The sequence below is a fragment of the Condylura cristata genome, unplaced genomic scaffold, assembly GCF_000260355.1.
Source record: "Condylura cristata isolate star-nosed mole 26May11 unplaced genomic scaffold, ConCri1.0 scaffold00017, whole genome shotgun sequence".
Lineage (NCBI taxonomy): Eukaryota > Metazoa > Chordata > Mammalia > Eulipotyphla > Talpidae > Condylura > Condylura cristata.
This window is the reverse complement of record NW_004567118.1, coordinates 37,844,027-37,865,490: the sequence shown is the minus strand read 5'-3', so window position 1 is coordinate 37,865,490 and position 21,464 is coordinate 37,844,027. Positions and strand designations below refer to the sequence as shown.

The following is a 21,464-nucleotide window of genomic DNA, read 5'->3' as shown; positions in this document are numbered from 1 at the left end:
AAAAGTAAGACTCTGTCTCTGGTGAATCCTCTCACCACCCCTGCACCTCTGGCCTGTACCCCAGTTCTGTATGCATAAATAAACTTAAAAAAAAGAAAAAAGCTCCTTGGAATCTTGGTATTAGACTGTAAATACCAAAGAAATTAACTCCTACTCTCCTTAAGTGCTCATTTGTTCATTCACTCCATAAATATTTATTGGATGCCTCTTATGGGTCAGAAATTCTAGGTCCTGGCAATACTGTACAGGGTCATGGAAACAGACAGTTGTCCCTCAATGGAGTTACTGTTTCCTTTGGTGACTGATAACTAGGCAGTTACCCATAAAAACAAAATAAATGGGAAAAACCAAAATTCTGTGTATTTGTTTTTAGATTTCACTTCTATTGTGTTTTTCATCAGTTGTTTATTTCTACAGGGCTGGCTTTCCTGATCATAGAAAGTAGGTCTCTACTTTCTACAATCCAGCTGATGAAAATGTCGCATAACGATGTCAGTGGGATAATCTCATAGTAGCACTACCTTGATGACATTGCCACAGACTGGGCCAGTTAGTCCTTAAGCTTTGCAGGTCCTTTGTCTGTTTTACTTTATTATTATTATTGTTATTGGTATTCTTCTGTATGTTAGTTATCAAAGGTGTTGGAAGTGCCCACAGTGAGGGACACCATAACTCCAGTCCATGTACACTTATGGGTCACTCTAAAATGAATGTGTTGTTTTTCAGGTATCTTTTAGTTAGTGTGACTCACTGTCTCTCAGGGCATTGCCAAAGCAAGTTTCTGCTCTTTCAGAGTAAAAGGTTGGATCCTGGTACCTAGCTCAGATAATATTTGGTGCGACCTTGCTGAGCCCTGGCCAGTGGTACCCCACTGATCCCTGCTTTTTAAGCGTGGTCCATGACCACAGCTGAAGCATCACCTGGGATCTTGTTAGAATGTAGGAACTGGGCCCCTGACAGACTTATGGAATCATAATTTGTACTTTAACAAGATTACCAGGTGTGATATGTATGCACATTAAAAATCAAGGCACACTGCCTTAGAGTATACCATTAAACTTCATCAGCTCTCTATGAGTTTTGTAGTTTAATCTAAACCAAAGGATTGTCATCATGAATTCCTGTGTCATTCCTAAAGATTAAAACTTTGCTTGAAATATCATACATTTGTTAGACAACCACATTTATAAGTGAATACTTGGCTTGTCCTAGTATGTCTTAACATCTGTAATGGGACCATTTGTAGTTTATAGTATTTTGTTTTCAATTTTTTAGTAGTTGATTTCAGATTTCAAAGATTTAACTAACAATCTTGTTATTCCTAATATGTGCAGTACCAGGTTCGCTATAGATCATTATTCCACAGGGTTTGTAAACACTGCTAAACACTGGACAGATATAGAACTCAGTAGAAAAACAAAAGTAAGTTATTTCAGAAAATGAGGGCAGGAAGTCTTAGTAGTTCAGCAAAGAGACTATTACTGCTTCTTTTATCTCCCACTTCCCCTTCTGTTACCCATTTTCAAAACAGTTCAAAAATCTGTTTGAAAGTCATTTGTTACAGCAGTAGTCTTTTAAATGTTCCTTTTTTGTCCTAAAAAAAAAAAAAGGTTAAGTCTGGACTAGGGGAAACCAGAAACAGATGAAATAATTTTAAAAGAACCCATTATTCTATTGTTTACAGAAAAACACTTTTAACATTTTGTTGTATCTTCCTAGACAGATTACTTTGCAGAGTTGGGACCACTTTATTGCAACTTTGTATTTATATTTTCTTGTAGTTACATAGAGTCACTAGCCATTATTATGACATTTTCCCATTTGCAGCCTATTTGTTAATGCAGAGGTGAAAAGAGTGTATTACATAGGTACTAATGGAACCTTTGCTAGTGGTAGGTTGCAATGCATTGACTTAGGTACGCCAGAAAACTGGAAACCAAGCAAGCAACCAGGGGGATTCAACAACCGTGGGGAAATAGCTACTCATATATTTGAGTTCCAAGACTACCTACCTAATTACATTGGCTTTTCAATCATTTTTCACAAATTTTCTTTAAACATGCCACTGATAGCTGTTTATTGAGTCTAAAACAAGTTGAGATACTGAAGGATGTAAATGAAAATTAAAGCAAGCATTCTGAATCAGTAATGTTAGAATCAGTGATGTGAATTTAAAAGTATGAGAATACCACACAGGCATCCAGTTTTTCTCTATGTAGGTTTTTTCAGTGTAGATTGTAATGCATTTATTATTTGCTAGAGAAGTTCTATTCCTACTTGGTAAATATTGTATGTCATTTCTGGTCTAAAAGTCCAAAGATAAGACATTTTTAGCAGTAGGAGGAATCGATGAATCATTTATATATTTTTTAAGTTTTAAAAGATTTTTATTTTATTTATTTATGCATACAGGAACTGGAGTGTAGGCCAGAGGTGTGGGGGTGAGAAGATTCACCAGAGACATAGTGGGGAGCAGAACAGGCAAGTTCTTAGAAATACACTGCCTAAGGGAGCAACAGGTGAGATAGGAGAGGTCTGCCATCCCATGTGGGTCACCTCTCAGGCTGGGGATTCAACTCTACTGTAGAGGTTATGGATAGTTTCATAATGCTGAAACTTAATCCCTTGTGCCATCAGGGAAGCCCTTCATTCTCATTTTTCTTAACTGTACAGTGAGGATAAGAATAGAATCTACTTAATATGACCATTGTGGGGACTAAAATGAGAAGTGTACTTAAGGTGCTTAAGAAATATTAGAGTAGTATAATAAGAAATATTAGCAATAATAATAATGCTACTAAAATTATTTCTATTCAAGATGAAATCCTATCTCTCTAGCTGAAGGCAACTTACTGTTTAAGTGCTTCATATTCTCTTTCCCAATTATCTGTCCTTTCTGAGTCCTGTTGGTAGTTTGTGGTATATGAGAACATGCTATATTTTATATATATGCATGCATATGTGTGCATGCAGCTACCCTCTGTACCAGAATGACAAGTTGTGTTAGTTTTTTTCTGTGTGGGCAAACCCATCATGGCTTATTATCTTTTTAACTCCAGTTCCTAGAACATAGCAGACCTCAATAAATGTTGAATGAGTGTCAATTATGAATGTTGTGGGTGTAATTTTGTAGACATTCTTTTTAGATTCTGGTCTCGATTGTAGGCGCCTTATTTATTAATACAGATAATCATGAATTAAGCATTGCTTTATTTTATGATTTGATTATTTATTAATGCATCATAAACTATGCCAAATCTTAACAGCTTAAAAAGCAGTCTTTTTATTTGCTTACTATTCTGGGGATTGACTGGGGCTCAGTTTGGCAGTTCTTCTGGTTTTGCTGGCACCACTCATGTGATTGCAGTCAAATGGCTGCTGAGGGAGGAATGTTCAAGATAGAATGTCTGCTTACCTGTTTTGGGCCTTAGTAGTAACAGGACTCAGTTGGAATGCTTGTATGGCTGTGCCTCCTCCTACTTTTCTCCCTTTCAGCTTTCACTTTCCAGGAAGATATCCAAACTTCTTACATGCTGATCAGGACCCCAAAACATGCAAAAATAGGAGTTGCCATGTCTTAAGGCTGACACAACATCAATTCACTCTAATATATATATATATATATATATATAATAGTTTATTTTTACATCATTTTGTGCATTTTTCCATCTCATTTGCAATCCCCTTGGGTTTCCCATCACCAAATCACCCATGTGCCATCACCATAGTCCCGTGCATTTCCCTCCCCTCACTGTTTTTGATCCCGTTCCCCACTCCACCCCCACAAAATATCTCTGGTATATAGCTGTTCATCATTATCATTATTTTCTCACCTGTTCCGTTATATAGAGATTTATTTATTTATGTATTCAAGAATTGGGGCACAGGCCAGATGTGCGGGGCGTGAAAGGATTCACCAGAGACAGAGTGGGGAACAGCATAGGCAGATTGATTGAAATACACTGCTGAGGGGTGCAGTGGGTGGATCAGGAGAGGTCTGCCATACCAGGTGGGCCACTTCTTTGGCTGGGATGGAACTTGTGCTGCAGTGACTGCTGATAGCTTCATAGTGCTGAGACTTAACCCTTATAACACCAGGGAGGACCCTACTTTACTCTTGTTGTGCATGTATAATTGCACTGACAGTTACAAATCCAGCCTATGTTCTAGGGGGAAGGATAGATACCAGGATACATTGGGGCATATGCATTGGTTCATTGGAGGCCACTAATATAACAGGCTGCCAAATCACATAACAAAGATTTTCTTTTTAAAGTTCTCAAATATTCAAAACCCAAAAAAGCTAACTGTAAGTTAAGAAGGAAATATAGCAGGGCCATTTAGCCCATGTCAGTCAGATTGAATTAAAAGCTTCAGCCACTTTACTAGCTTTGTGATGTGGTGAGTTCATTTCTCTGACTCCTGTGTTAATCATCTACAGTTGCTTTCTTCATAGGGTTGTGGTAGAATTGAAATATGACCTCAAAATTAGTTGTTGTTTTTTTTTTTTTAAAGATTTATTTATCTATGCATACAAGCACTGGGTTATGGGTCAAAGGTGTGGGGGTGGGGAGTGTATGAGAGGATTCATCACAGGCAGAGTGAGGAGCAGAACAGGCAGATTGTCTGAAATACACTGCTGAGGGGAGAAGCCAGCAGGGAAGGAGAGGTCTGCTGCTACATGTGGGTCAGCTCCCCGGCTGAGGATCAAACTTGTGCAATAGTGGCTGTGGATAGCTTCATAGTGCTATGACTTAACCCCTTGCACCACCAGGGAGACCCTGAAATTAGTTTTACTGTTAAAACTAAATTAGTTTAAATTTTCCTGTTAAACTTGGAGGATGTCTTTCTAAAGTCAATGAAGGGCCTTCCTGGTAACTCAAGGGGTTAAAGCTATCAGGAGCTACTGCAGCATGAATTCCGTCCCCAGCCAGGGAGCTGACCCACATGGCATGGCAGACCTCTCCTGTCCCACCTGCTGCTCCCCTCAGCAGTGAATTTCAGTTCATCCACCTGTTCTGCTCCCCACTCTTTCTTTTAGTGAATCTCCCACACTTCCACTCAGACACCTCTTGCATGCATAAATAAAATACATCTTTAAAAAAGTAAAATCAATGAAAATGGCACTTTTAGGGGAAATAGAAGGGATTCCAGTTCTTAATTTCCTGAAATACTCAATATATTATGATATAATCATATATACATATATATATATATATATCACTTAAGATTAAAGATATTCTTAAATCCAATTGAACATGGATTTTATGACTTTAGTAAACTCTGGAGAAGTGTATTAATTACTATTGTCTTGGAGAACTGTGAACTGTTTTTTAGGCTTTATATATGGCTTAATATTGATGTATAAACATGATGACTTTGGCATTCTGTGAGTTCATCCACTTGTTAAAATTTTTTAAAATACAGTTGCTTTGGGGTTAGTTTCAAAGCTACAGTAGAACCTTAGTAAATAAGTTTTGATGGTTTGTTTCATTTGACTTTAGTGCAAAATATGTTCAGAATATCACTCATAAACAGTGTATGTTATGATTCTCTTTGAGACCTGGGTTTGTAGCATTTGTATTCTTATATCTCTTTTGCTACAAACTATCACAGTTGCTGTGTCCTGGTTTGCCTAGGTGGCATTTGGGGCTGATTGGTTGTCTACTCTTTAATTTTAGTGTCTTCAGTCAATATAAAAATCATAGATTTATCTGGAAATGCTTTAAAGTGGGATGTCAATCTTCCACAGCTTGGTGCAGTGGAAAGTCAGATTGTTTTGGAGTCAGATTATTTTCGGTGCATGAAGCCTTGGAGAGTTATTTGACTTCTGTTAGCTTCATTTCCCTAACAGAGCCCTACGGGCCCACTTTTCAAGAGTTGTGAAGATTTTATGAGCTAACATTGAACACATTGGACCACAACAAATGTGAAGAAATTTACTCAGTAGTGAAGTTCGTGTTTTTTTTCCCCATCAGCACACAGCAAATTTATTAAGGAAAGGAAAAAGAGAGATGCCTGTGTTGACACAGATGAGCAGTCTTTAAAAAAAAAAAAAAGAGCTTTTGAACTTTGTATTCTAAAATTAATTACATAATTGTATTAAAGGTGACTGAGGTTTTAAATTATGAACTATTTCAGGAAGAAGAGAATCGTACCGAGGTAGTATTAAATTTCAAAGAACAGTTAGGATTCTGTGAACAAAATGGACCAAATTTATAATGAAAGTACAGTAGGGGGATTTGGAAATAGATTCTCCCTTCCCTGGTCCTCTCTCTGCATTTTGCTCACATACTTCCTTTTTTTTCTCTGAGGTTCTGAAAAACAAAACTTAGTGAGACTCTGCAACAGCTGAAGGAGGTTTTTGAATTCTTTCTAAAGAGGAAATTGACTTTACCTAACTAATACACTTCCTCTATGTGCTGTATCCGTTAAAGACTGAAGGAAGACTTGGTTTGTGTAGTGCTAACTGCAGAATTTCCTCTTTGTCCTGGGAGCAGACTCCTGCATGTTGTATCTGTAAGATCTATGTAAGTTAGCTGGGGATCTTGTTAAAAATTCACCTTCTGATTCAGTACTTCTGGGTGAGTTCTGAGAGTCTGCACTGCAATCAGTATTACAGGTGATGGATCGAAATCAGAAGGCATTTCTTTCCCTGGTTCATTTAAAAATGTTTACAAGCATATGCTGACTTCATTTTTATTCAACAACCTATATTTACCGAGTTCTATGTATGTTTGGGCTGTACTTCAAGACTGAGCCAAATCAAGTACATTTTGAATTATCCCTCCCTGTATTTACTGGCCAGTGAATTTCATAGAGATTTTCTTGTAACTTTACGGAAATATATTAAAAAACTTAAATTAGGACTTCTTTTTTTATTAAGATTTAAGGAATTCTTTTACTTACTGCACACACACATACCATTGTAATTTATGTTAATGTTAAAAGAGAAAAATGTTTCCATGATCTGCTCACCCCAGCCAATCAAACTATTTTCTTTTTTAACCCCTGTGTTTTCTTTGTAGTCCTTGGGGGTGAGTTTTTATTTGATTGTGAACATTTCTGAAAACAATTTTGTATTCTGCTTTTAAAATCTAGTATTAGAGAATAATCAGAAAACTTTCTAAATTTCTCTATTAACTGTTGAAAGATTGTATTTTTATCCATCTTTTGAGATACTATTTTTAAAAAGATTTATTTATGTATACAACAGCTGGGGTGCAGGCCAAAGGTGAGGGGACGGTGAGAGGATTCACCAGAGACAGAGTGTTGGGAGCAGAACTGGCAGATCTACTTAAATATACTGCTGAGGGGCGCAGCAGGCAAGACAGCAGAGGTCTGCTGTAACATGTAGGTCACCTCTGGGGCTGCAGGTCGAACTTGTGTCATAATGGCTGCGGATAGCCTCTCAGTGCTGAGACTTAATCCCTTGGGCCAACAAGGAGGGTTGTTGAGACGTTATTTTTTGGTGAATTTTTCTTGGACTCCAAAGGCTCTTCTTAAGCTAAAAATAGCAAACAAGTTAGGGTAGTAAATATAATTTAGGGTAGTAATTATAATGTGTCATATGACACTAATATGACATTAATAGATAATATCTGCAAAGTAAAGTGTGTTTGCTTTAATTGAAGCAGCATTTGGCTTATAGTTAGAATTTTCTTTCCTATAATGAAAGAGATAGTGATTGTGTGTTATTTGTATTATTTAAATAAGATACGGTATCTGTATTGTTCAAAATATATGTGAGACGTAGAGATTTTCCTGTTGTAACTGCTGGAAGCCTGGCTCTTAGTCTGGACTCTGTGCAATGAGGGTGTTTCTCAGAGTGTGGGTTGTGAAATCACAGGTGGGCTTATAAAAAAACAAGAATTCCATCCATATATTCCTCCAGACTTCTAGTTTAGTGGGTTTGGAATGGAGCCCTCCAGTTTGAATTATAACAGACAGCCTATGTAATTCTTCTGCAAACCAATTATTAGAATTTTTACTTTAGACAAGCCATGGTTGAGATCTGAAGCACTTTATGACCTCTGAAATGGAATCTTAGGGTCTGGGTTATTCGTCTTTCTGAGAAGAGGGGCTATAAACCTATTCTTGATATTTACAAAAAAGACCATAGCTGAAAAAGGATTAAGTGAAAAATAACAACAAAAAGATGAAATCATTACCCCAAAGTTACCCTTTATATGGACTTTCTCTGCTTTCTGTAAACCTCTTTGGATTTTAAATCAATTTTTAGTTTCTTTTTTAAATCATATTGAGGGCATTTTATTCCATGAAATTGCTTTTTTTTTTTGTATTCTGGTTTTCTAATCTACCATTTCTTTACTTCTTTTCAGCAAAATGAATTTTAATTAATTAGGAGGGGTCCTAATTAAAAAAGTGTGTAGAAACATACTGTTGCCAAGACTTATTTTTGGCAGATAATAATAATTTCTAACATTTATTTATTGAGAACAGCAGTGTGCCAGTGATTTTACCAAGTGTAGTACATAGACTTTTAACTTAACCCTCACAACAACTCCACAAGATAAGCATTATTATGGAGGTGCTTAAATTAACCAAATGGAATGATGGGACTAGGGTTTGAGCCCATTCTTTCTCATGGGAAGGCCAATTTTATAAAGGTCTTCAAGTTTGTGCAACTGAATCTCATTCTGTTAATCAATGAGGAAAAGATGAATAGCTATGTTGTACCTTGAGATTATTATGGATGATGCTTATTGATTAGCTTTTTCTAAGATTCTGACTCTGAGTTTTTTTGTACTTTTCAGATCAAAGAGAGTGCATCACAGACAAGAGATGTCCTCAAACAACATTTTAATGATTTAAAGGGGACCCTGGGAAAGCTCCTGGATGAGCGATTGGTGACCCTTTTACAAGAGGTAGACAGCATTGAACAGGAGACCATTAAACCACTAGATGACTGCCAGAAGCTCATAGAGCATGGAGTGAACACTGCAGACGACTTAGTCCAAGAAGGTGGGAGTCCAGGGAGCCAATTAATTGCTTATCTTTCAGGATACCAACAGGCTCCTTGCTACCTACATGTGGGTTCTTAGGATGTTTCTACCTTGGGACAGTTTGTAATGTAGGATGAGAAAGATATAGTGATGTATTCGAGAGTAAGTGCCATGAAGCGTTAATTATAGTCATTTACAAAAAACAAGCAGTAAAACTTTTTCTCAAATGGTTCTGTGATAGTATCTCATACATTGTTAACAATTATTTGAAGGTCATTTTGAGCCTATTCAGTATTGTTCAAAGTGTTCATGGTGGATAGAGTTTAACTCCATTGTTCTTTTTGGAAGGGTATGTTGTTTACTTGTAAAATTGTATTTTATGTTCCTATTTTTAAATAATTATTTTTGTTGAAGCTTTTTCAGATCTTGTCTTTCTCTCTTCCTTCATGTCTACCTTCCTTTTTTTCCTTCCTTCTCCTTCCTTGATATAGGTCTTTGTCAAGTACATTAAACAAAAAGGTAATGGCTCTGCCTTTTGGGGTTCACAGCATTATGAATGAGGCATATATACAGAGAGAGATCTAAGGCTTTATGAGAACATAGAAGGGAAGTATTTAACTCTCTGGGAGGATGTAGGTTAGCTTGCTGTAGAAGTTGGTCCAAAATTCATCAAGGAGGCAAAGGGGCAAAAGGAGGTAACAGCATGATTGGCAGCAGAAGTAACATCATCAATGAGGTGACTGGCATCTCAGGAATCTGTTGCTCTAATTTAGGTAATAGTGTTACACAGTTAGGTTTGTATTTTAAAAAAGATGACAGTGCTGGGCCCTCCATGGTGGTGCAGTGGGTTAAAGCACAGCAGTAGGAAGCTAAAGCCACTTCAGCATGAGTACGGTCCTGCCGGGGAGGTGACCACATGGCGTGACAGACCTCTCCTGACCCTCCCGCTGCTCCCCTCAGCAGTGTGCTTCGTTGATCTGCCTGTTCTGCTCCCCACTCTGTCTCTGGTGAATCCTGTCAGCATCCTTGAGCCTTTGGCCTATACCTCAGTTCTGTATGCATAAATAAGTTAAATCTTTATTAAAAAAAAAAAAAGATGACACTGTGTACAGCTTGGAGATTGTACTAGATGTTGTAAGATTGGAAGTAAAAGAGACTGATTGCAGAGCTTGCCTTAAGACTTTTTATAGGTTGATGATTCTACTGATCAATCATGTTGATTATTGGTAAATGCCTAGGTAAAGGATGGAGAATAAAGGGAAAGATTTAGGATGGCCAAAACTAGCCTGACTCAGTATGACTGAGTAAATTTAAAGTGTGCCCTTTATTTACACAGAAAAGGAAGGAGGGGGGTCGGCTTTAGGGGATGGTTAGGTATTCAGATGGGGATGGTTAGGTAATCAGTTTGAGACATGTTGTATTTGAGGAACTTGTAATGCCAGGAGGCAGTTAGGAATGTGGGTATGATGCTTAGAAGAGATATCATAGCTGGTGATGTCAATTTGGCAGTCAGTGATTGACATATCATATATGACTACATGGGATTAAGTAAGATCATCTGGAGGCAGTGTCCACTATGAGAAGAGAAGATGGTAGAGGGGTCCCAGTGTTTAAAAGGTAGTTGCTGTTATTGGTTACCAGAAAGGGAAGTTAATCATTGTGTGATAAAGAAGGAGGGGAAGTTAATCATTGTGTGATGGGGTTATACTTTTAGTGGTAAACTCAATATAGTATATGCAGAATTGTTTATAATGATGTACAACTAAAACTCATATATTATAAACCAGTGTTCTTTAATAAAACTTAAAAAAAAAAAAGTAAAGGGCGGATAGGGATAAAGAAACAGGAGAGTCCATATCATTTATTCTGCAGGTTGAGTTCTGTGAGTGGCATTGGATAGAAAATGTGCATGACTCACAAGCCTGTCACTTCTACTGGAAATTAATTGCCTTTTTGGAATATGGTGCTGGCGCTGTCTTTACTGTCTAATTGCATTTTCGTCTTACCTTCATTGAGAAGTACTTATTTGTCCCTGTCCATAATAGTGCTTTTGGGAAAACTCTTTGTAGCAGGACCACAGAATGTCTTTCCCTGGAGGCTTTGAATTTGGGAACAAATCCAGAAGCTGTTTGGCACATGTTAGGAGTGTGTACTCCTCACCCGAAGGACTGAGGAATGTTTTTAATTTTAGAAAATAAATCTTTTGGGGCACATACATGTATGTTACAGCATCTGATGCTTGAATTTTTTTCATATTTCGGAAATATTTTAAATCTTAAAATCTTTCTTATCCTCTCAAGGGTTAAAAATATTTATGGAATTTTGAGGATTTTAATGCAGTGTTCAGTAGGTCTGTATTCCTTGTGAAGGAGAATGGTCTTCTGATCTCAAAACACTTGAGTAACTCTAGGATACATTCAGATGGAAAAGTTTGGTAGTATTCTTCAGGGCTGTGGAATGACATAGAAGTTGCTGGGGTTTTTTCCCACACCCTTACATAGCATTTTCTCTGTATTGTTCTGTTGAGTGCTTTCTAATCTGAAGTTTTATATTCTTTTAGAAAATACAACTTTTTGCCTTTTAAGCCTCTATTTGTTGTAGCTCCAATCAGGTTAATATTTTTGCTAGCTCTCTTCGGAGTTGATAAAAGTTTTGTATAAAAAGTATCCCAGGCCCTCCCTGATGGCACAACAGGTTAAAGCACAGCACTGATTTGATCCCTGCCCCAGAGGTGATCCACATGGCACATCAGACCTCTCCTGACTCGCCTGCTGCTCTCCTCAGCAGTGTACTTTGTTGATCTGCTTACTCTGCTCCCCACTCTGTCTGGTGAATCCTCTTACCTGCACCTCTGGCTTGTACCCAGCTCTGTATGCATAAATAAATAAATCTTAAAAAAAAAAAAAAGTCCCAGATCTCTTTTTTGCATAAAGTTGGCTGACAAACGACTTCCTTGTATTGAGCAGAATCTTTCATCTCAGGCAAAGTGTTGCGGTTATATATTCTTTTTCCTCTTGATCTTGAGCTTTCAGTAACTTTCTGCTTCTACCTTTTGAGAATTCTGTGGCATCACTCAAGAGATGTTTGCAAGAAAAACAGGAGCCCACTGAGCTATGGGTTGTATTGATTGCTTTATGATGTGACCATTTTTCACTAAACTATAGTTCTCTTATTCCTGATTGTAGGTGAAATCGCTATTCTTGGTGGTGTAGGAGAACAAAATGAAAAGCTGTGGAACTTTACCAAAAAGGCCTCTCACATTCAGTTGGACAGGTAAGAATGCCTTTGAGCATTCAAGTACTTAGTTGTCTGCTTTTTTTCCTCATTAAAGGTTCTGATTAAGGAAGATAGAGAATATATCTTTCAAAATTTCACTGTCTTTACTAGTATTACTGGTTTAACATAGTTGTGTTTGTAATCTTTAGTGTAGTATTGCTCTAGACTTTTTTTTTGTGAAAGATTTATCTATGCATACAAGTACTGGGGTACAGGCCAGAGGTACAGGGAGTGAGAAAATTTACCAGAGGCGGAGTGTGGAGCAGAACAGGCAGGTCTACAGAAATACATTGCTGAAGGGTGTAACAGGCGGGTGAAGAGAGTTCTGCCACACCATGTGGGACACCTCCCTACTTGGGGACCAAATTTGTGTTGCAATGGCTGTGGATAGCTTCATAATGCTGTGCCACCAGCGAGGGTCCTATTCTAGACTTTTTTCAATTCTAATGTGTGTAAAAGAATTGTTAGATTTTAAAAATCCTGAACATATCATAGAACTTAGTCATATCTCAATAAAACAGATTTTTTGGTCTAAATTTGCCAGCCATGATCCTATCACTTTTCTGTCTTCTTTCTTATATTTATTTGGAAAGAGGATCTTTATGCATCATACATTTTGCAAAACCCACACTGCAATTAGCATTTTTTATGGGGGGCTTCAGCATTTGTACAGTATGTAATTGATCTTAGGTAATCCTTGTATGTCTTACTCAGCAAAACCCTCATAAACACATGAGCTTTGTTTCTTTAGCTTACCAGAAGTGCCTTTACTGGTTGATGTGCCTTGTTTATCTGCTCAGCTGGATGACTCAATTCTTAACATTGTGAAAGACCACATTTTTAAGCATGGAACAGTAGCATCTCGCCCACCAGTACAGATAGAAGAACTAATAGAAAAACCTGGAGGCATCATAGTACGATGGTGTAAGGTACGTAATTCAGAATTGTCAAAGTGGCTTCAACATGAAGATTTGGTGGCCTTTAAATTTTCTTTAAAATTTATTTATTTATGCACATAGAAGTGGGGTGCAGGGGCGGTGAGAGGATTCACCAGACAGAGTGGAAAGTAGAACAGGCAGATCAATGAAGTACACTGCTGAGGGGAGCAGTGGGCGGGTCAGGAGAGATCTGCCATGCCATGTGAATCACCTCCAGAGCTAGGGATTGAACTTGTACTGAAGAGGCTGCAGCTAGCTTGCAGTGTTGTGTCCTTACCCGTTGCACCACCAGGGAAGGCCCTGGGGGCCTTTAAAGTTTTAAAAAATATTTATTTATACATGCATATAAGAACTAGGGTACAGGCCAGAAGTGGAGGTGGGGTGAGAGGATTCACCAGAGACTGAGTGGGAGCAGAACAGGCAGATTGATTGAAGTACACTGCTGAGGGGAGCAGCGGGTGAGACAGGAGAGGTCTGCTGCAACATGTGGTTTAGGCTTTAACCTCTAAGGCTACCAGGGAGGCCCGCCTTACACATTTTTATTTTAAAGATTTATTTATTTATGCTTACAGAACTGGAGTACAGGCCAGAGGTGTGGTGGGTGAGAGGGTTGACCAGAGACAAGAGTGGGGAGCAGAACAGACAGATTGACAAAGTACACTGCTGAGGGTAGCAGATGGCAGGTCAGAAGAGGTCTGCCTCGCCATGTGGGTCAGCATCCTGGCCAGGGATTGAACTTATGCTGCAGTGGTTTCGGAGACCTTCATAATGTGGTGCTTTAACCTGTTGTGCCACCAGGAAGAGTCTGCCTTAGACATTTTTTAATTGTCTTTGAATATTTTCTTTTATTCATAAGCACAAATTCCTTTGCTTTGCAATTAAAATGCTGACCCAGGGAATCTGATGTGAAGTAGTTCTTTCAGTTTGAGGTGAATAGTCTGGGTAGTTTGGAACATTTTTAAAACCTTTATATCACATTGTCTCCCATCATATTCTCATATATTGTTTCAAAGCTAACTCTTGAGTTAAGGGTCTTTCCCATTCCTGTGTATTAGAAAAGTCAGAAGATGATCATGAATGTTTGGAGTTGGATATTTTGCTGTTTAACATTGACCTAAAAATCTTCTGAAATAAAATTCTTGAAGTGTGATTTTTTCACACACTCAGCATTGCCAAGAATTTTCTGTGTTAACATCATATAATGTATGATTTACCATATTTTAGATAGAAACCGTGTCCAAATGAGTCATAGTATCTTGGCCATTGTTAGCAAATACATCATTCTGAGGTGGGTGCTCAGCTTTTAGAAACTATTTTTATTTTCTTAAATGAAATGTTTAAATATAAGACCTTGGTGTAGAAGAAAGAACAGATACTTTTATTGGTTCAAAAATAGCTCCCCTCAGCAGTGTACTTGTCAATCTGCCTGTCCTGTTCCCCACTCTGCCTCTGTTGAATCCTCTCACCATCCCTGCACCTCTGGCCTATACCCCAATTCTGTATAAAAAAAAATCTTTAAAGATGTATTTTATTTATTTATGCATACAAGAACTGGATTACAGGCCTGAGGTGTGGGGGGTGAGAGGATTCACCAGAAACAGAGTGGGGAGCAAAACAGACCGACTAACAGAAATACATTGCTGAGGGGAGCAGCAGGCAGGTCAGGGGAGGGCTGCTGCACCATGTGGGTCAGCTCCCACATCAAACGTGTTCTGCAGTGGCTATTGATAGCTTCATAGTGCTGAGACTTAACCCCATGCACCATCAGGGAGGCCCAAGATAAGGATTATTCTGTGTTTTTTTTGTTGTTGTTGTTGACCTGTAGTTGTTTCCATTTGGCTTTCTTGGTTTTTTTGCTATAAGTGTTATTACTTATGTTTCCTTATGGGCACATATAAGGTTTTTCTTTAAAGTTTATACCTAGTCATGAAATTATACAGTTTTTGAGTATTGGCTTTGCTCTTCCAGGAAATACAGTAACCAAAGTAATTGTACCAGATTATCTTCCTGTACTTACAACTTCCTGTGCTTTGTATGCTGCTCAGCATTTGGCATTATCACTTTCTATTTTTGCCGCTATGACATCTTACTGTGGGTTTGGATTACTACATTTTCTATATTACAAATTAACTTGAATATTTTTATATCTTTATTTTGCTGGTTATATTTCTTTCTCTTTAAAGTGCTTATTTGTGCTTTTTGCCCATTCTTCTATTAGGTGGTTTGTCTTCTATTAATTTTTTAGGCATTCCTTATAGGTTCTGGCTGTTAATTCTCTTGATTATATTAGTGATGCAGTTGTGGGATTAGTACCTGTGAATTTTTAATATTTAATCTTTGACACTGTTGTGTAGAAGATATGCTGTTTCTTTAAAGGAAGTAGATTTTTTTCCATATCAGACTGAGAAATATAAAATATACTGTTCATGGAGGAGAGTAATGATAGCATGTTTCCTGTGGTCTTCCTGAAATCACTCATATTCAGCAGGTGGGCTTTGTCTGCTTGACCTGTATGTCCCCATTCAAAGTTCTTACACAGTGAGGCTGAGAGAGGTTATTCTTTTACTTAACTAATAAGTTTTTTTCCCATTTATTCTTTAATTTTTCTTCTTAGGTGGATGACGACTTTACCGCCCAAGATTATAGGCTCCAGTTCCGTAAATGCACTTCCCATCACTTTGAAGATGTGTATGTTGGCTCTGAAACTGAATTCATAGTATTGCACATAGACCCTCATGTTGATTATCAGTTTCGAGTCTGCGCCCGAGGAGATGGCCGGCAGGAATGGAGTCCCTGGAGCGTCCCGCAGATAGGTCATTCCACATTGGTGCCTCATGGTATGCTCTTTTCTTCCTACCCCTGAGAGCTAACTGTGAACAAGAACACTTGTATTCTGAGCTAGTGGCAGTGGGTTGACAACCCCCTTTTTTTAAACTGTGAATCCTGAATTGATGGGATTATTTGGAACATGTCTTTTGCTTCTTGTTTAAGTTACTTCATGTGACTTTGAGCAATTTTCATCTCCAGAGTCCAGAAATACTGCCAGATAGGAATTTAGCATCTCCTAAAAACAAATATTTTTAAATTAAAAAAAATTTTTTTTTAAAGATTTTTTTATTTATTTATGCATATAAGAACTGGGGTACAAGCCAGAGTTGGGGGTGGGATGGGGTGAGAGAATTCACCAGAGACAGCAGAGTGGGGAGCAGAACAGGCAGACTATCTGAAATATACTTCTGAGGAGAGCAGTTGGCGAGGCAGGAGAGGTCTGCTGCACCATGTGGGTCACTTGGCTGGCTGGGATTGAACCTATGCTGCGTGGCTGTGGACACTTCATAGTGCTGTGCTTTAACCCATTGCACCACCAAAGAGGGCGCAATTTGGGTGGTATATTACACATTTTATTTACTTATTATTTACTTATTTAAAAGATTGATTTATCTATGCATACAGAACTGGGGTACAGGCTAGAGATGCAGAAGTGGTGAAAGGATTCACCAGAGGCAGAGAGGGGAACAGAACAGACAGATGACAAAATACACTGCTGAGGGGAGCAGCAGGCAGATCAGGAGAGGTCTGCAGTGCCATATGAGTCACCTCCCTGGCCCAGATTGAGCTCCTGCTGAAGCAGCTGCTGCAAGCTTCACAATACTGTACTTTAACCGTTGTTCCACAAGGAAGGGCCCTATTACATATCTTAAGTACTGTATTATATGTTGCTATAATAAATCTGTCTATAAATATCTAATATAAATATTAGGGGCTACATATTTTCTTAAAATTTATGATTTGGAATTGATCTCTTGCATATTACTAGTTTAAAACATTTAGTCTCATTAATTCTTAATCTGGCTGGAATGAACTAAGTAGTTATACTTTAACTATGATTTTATTTGATAGGAGGTAACATTTATTTAATTTTGCACATCAAAATTGTGTAAGAATGGCTACAGTCTTTTTTGTGTGATTTGTAGGATAAATCATAATTACTGTTTATTAAGCTTGCCCATAAAAGCAGACACTTCTACTTTCAATTTTTTGTAATGTTTCTGTATTAAAGATATTCCTCAGAATATTCTAAACAATTTTCAATATCTTTGCTTTTTGTAAAAGAATGGACAGCTGGCTTTGAAGGGTACAGTCTGAGCAGTCGAAGAAATATAGCACTCCGGAACGATTCAGAATCATCAGGTGTCCTCTACTCCAGTGCTCCAACGTACTTCTGCGGGCAGACATTAACATTCAAGCAAGTACATGTTAAAATATCTGTCAGGCCCTTGGCGGTATAGTGGAGTGCATAAGTTCTACACAGGTTTCTGGTTAAAAATAGTTCAGAGTTTATTCCATCTTTGATAGGAAGTTTTACTTTGTAGACATTTATCTATCTTTGCTTCAGTTTTCTTGGCAGTATTTACAGGGATGTTAGGAAGATTAACTTGGATAATTTATATATCCTACCTTGTTTATACCTGATACAAAGTAGGTTCTCCTTATAAGGTCTCCTCTTGGTAAGTAGATATAAATAAAATACCTCTCAGAAGTCAGTCTTAAAAATTCAGAGACCAAGAATTTTTTTGCTTTTTGTGAATCACTATGAGAGACAGTGTATCTTTTATGTCTTCCTCCCCTACTCCCTCTGTTAAATAAAATGAAATCAAGCCTATCCTACAACAAATCAAATTTATATTATCTATTTCTTGTATTAGACAAATTTCTTTTTTATTTCATGTTATTTTATTTTTTGTTGCATTTAAAAATCTATATATAAATACAAATTTACATTATTCTTCATTTTGTATATTGTTTCATCTCAGTTGTGATCCCCATGGACTTCCAATTACCACTTCACCCATGTGCCATCTCCATAGTCCCATGTGTTCTTCCCACCCCAGTTTTGACCTTGTTGCCCTCTCCTCCCTCATGGAATGTGTCTGGTTTATAGTTGTTAGTTGATGTTCTTTTTTACTTTATTACAATTACTATATATATAACCCCCCTCCCCCCACTGATCCCTTACACTCCTATGAGTGAAAACATCCAGTTCTTTTCTTTTTCTTTCTGGCATATATCACTAAGCATGATCTTTTCCAGTTCCACCCATGTCGCCACAATGGCATAAGTTTTTGATTGCTGAGTAATATTTCATTGTGTATATGTACCACATCTTGATCCAGTCATCTATTTTGGGCATTTGGGTTGATTCCACATCTTCCCTATTGTAAACAGGGCAGCAGTAAACATTGTCCTTTTGAATTATTGTTTTTGTGTCCTTTGTCAATACCTAGGAGTGGATTTGCTGGATCATATGGGAGCCTCATTTTTAGCAGTTTGAGAAACCTCCACACAGTTTTCCATAGTGGTTGCACCAGTTTGCATTCCACCAGCAGTGTAGGAGAGTTCCTTTTTCTCCACACCTTGCCAACATTTATTGTTGCTTGTTTTTTTTTTTTTTTAAAGATTTATTTATTTATTCATACAGAACTGGGGTACAGGCCAGAGATGCAGCGGGTGAGAGGATTCACCAGGGACAGAGTGGGGAGCAGAACAGGCAGATTGATGAAGTACACTGCTGAGGGGTGCAGCGGGCAGGTCAGGAGAGGTCTGCCACGCCATGTGAATCTCCAGGGCAAGCGGGGATCGAACTCATGTGGAAGTGGCTTAAGCTTCTTAGTGCTGTACTTTAACCCTACACCACCACGGAGGGCCCTGTTGCTTGTTACTTTAATCTGTGCCATTCTCACTGGTCTGAGATGGTATCTCAATGTGGTTTTGATTTGTATTTTCCTTATGACAAGTGATGCTGAACATTTTTTCATATTCCTATTGGCCATCTTTATTTCTTCTTTGGAGAAGTGTCTTTGTAGCTCTTCTGTCCATTATTTGATGGGATTGTTCACTTTATATTTGTTGAGTTTTGTCAGCTCTTTGTATATCTTTGTGATCAGTCCTTTATCATTTGTATTATGTGAGAAAATTTTTTCCCAGTCCATGAGGTATATGTTTTATGTAGTGTCTCTTTTGCTGTACAGAGCTCTTGAGTTTGTTGTAGTCCCAGCTGTTTATCCTTTCTTTCACTGTCCTTGCTTTGGGTGATGTATCTTTAAAGATGTTACTTAGGTGTATGTTGTATAGTGTTTCACCAGTATTTTCTTCTATATATTTTATGGTTTCAGGTCTTATGTCTAGATCTTTAATCCATTTCGAGTTGCTGTTGTGTATGGTGCAAGGTAGTAATCTAGCTTTATTTTTTTTTGTATGTAGCAGCCTAGTTTTTTAAACAAACTTTTTTGTTAAACAAATTTTCTTCATTGAATTGCATATTCTTTGCTCCTTTGTCAAAGATTCACTGTCCATGAAGTTGTGGATTTATATCTGGGTTTTCTATTTGATTCCATTGCTCTGTATGTCTGTTCTGAGATGTATTTTCTATGGTCATATATCTAAATAGTTTTTCCTAGAAATCAAAGACTAACTTTGATATAGATGCTCACCATATTCTCACCTTAGTGTAGAGTCTCTCCTCCCAACTTTTAAATTTTGAAATCATGGGATTTTAATGTGAATGTTCTTCTTGCTGTTACTCTTTTGTTATATTAAGCATGAGTGTCTGAAAGCTTGATATAAGCTAACATTGTCATATTCTCCACCACCCAAGTTGTTTTAACAGTCAGCAGCGTTCAGAAGACACATGTTTATGTTGTTTCATTACATAATGAGACATTATGTAATGTTTCCTCTCTTAGGGTATGAAGAATAACTCGATAACCAGAAAACACTAACACAGATTGAGACTTAAGAAGTCCAGCATCTCATCTATTTAGTTATTCCCTGAGTAAATTATGAATTTTTTATGTTAGTGTACTCTTTCTTCACTTGTGCCCTTGTTTATAGCAGTGCTGCCCTTAGTGGTTTTTCTCCTGGAAAAAAGGTACTGCTGTGTAATCATGGGGCTTCCTGATGGAAAGATTCAGGCCAGATACCTCAGACCATAATAAGAATAAGAATAGTAGCTGTAGTAATAGTAATAGTAGTTAATATTTACATAATAGTCACTATGAGTAACTACTGTGCTAAGCATTTCCTTCTGTTAATATATTTGATTCTTATCTCAATGAAATCGGTGTAGGTACCCATTTTAAGGATGAGAACATTGATGCACAGAGCAGTTAAGTTATTGCCCCATCAGATAACTGTAAGTGGTAAACCTAGGATTTAAATCCAGGCAGTGTCAATCCAGAGTCTGATCTTTAACAGCTGGTTTATAATGTGTGTTGCTTGTCTTTTTCATGAAAGCATAGACATGATTGTAGTTAGTGCTGAAATCTATGCTTTCTCTGCTGTTGTGTCCTGACCTCTTTTATTTTTCCATCTTTTATGACCTTATCACCAGATAATGATGACCCAACGTCTCCTGCTTTTAAATTCTTCCGCTATGAACACAGGGGAATGTCTGAGAGATGCCATCCTCAGGTTTATTTCCTAAATTGCTCAGTGAGTGCTTATTGATTAAGACATTGGAAATTACACAAATCGATTTAAATCTACTTAATATCTGTGGGTTTTGGCCTGCTGTCTAATAGACTTCAATAAATCATCAGTTCCTCTCTTCCAGAGATGTCTGTCTGACTGGACCCTGGCAGGTTGAGTAACTGAAAGTTAGCTAAGCTCAGTATTATCTTAGCCAGACCTTTGCATTTTTATCATTTTTCCTTTGAGTATGAGTGAAAATATTTTTTCTCCTTGGTTTTTTTTTTTAAAAGACTTATTTATTTATGCATACAGAACTGGGGTACTGGCCAGAGGTGTGGGGAAGGTAAAAGGACACCAGAGACAGAGTGGGGAGCAGAACAGGCCGACTGATGAAGCACACTGCTTTGTGGGGAGCAGGGGAGGTCTGCTGTGCCATGTGGATCACATCCCTGGTTGGGTATCAAGTTGGTGCTGAATCAGCTGCTTATAGCTTAGCAGTGCTGGGCTTTAACCCATTGAGCCACCAGGGAGGGCCTCTTTGTTTAAAGGAATTTCAGGCATCAGCAAACAAGTCAGAATATTTGGATGGCAAGGGGATACCTGGTGCCTGAGGGACTGGCAGATGGGCCTGTTTAAATGAAGGTTATTTATTCAATTTTTTTTTAAAGATTTATTTATTTATTCATACAGAACTGGGGTACAGGCCAGAGATGCGGAGGGTGAAAGGACTCACCAGAGACAGAGTGGGGTGCAGAACAGGCAGATCGACAAAGTACACTGCTGAGGGGAGCAGCGGGCGGGTCAGGAGAGGTCT

At 38.0% G+C, this 21,464-nt stretch overlaps 1 protein-coding gene across 1 annotated transcript in view; it reads left to right on the top strand.

The window, feature by feature from the left end:
- CRLF3 (cytokine receptor-like factor 3) overlaps window positions 1-21,464 on the top strand; it is a 39,888-nt gene that overhangs the window by 3,494 nt on the left and 14,930 nt on the right. Inside the window, exons 2-6 of the mRNA XM_004684877.2 lie at window positions 8,778-8,985; window positions 12,152-12,239; window positions 12,994-13,171; window positions 15,795-16,017; window positions 17,294-17,426. Coding sequence (XP_004684934.1) covers window positions 8,778-8,985; window positions 12,152-12,239; window positions 12,994-13,171; window positions 15,795-16,017; window positions 17,294-17,426 — 830 coding nt within the window. The remainder of the gene's footprint in view (window positions 1-8,777; window positions 8,986-12,151; window positions 12,240-12,993; window positions 13,172-15,794; window positions 16,018-17,293; window positions 17,427-21,464) is intronic.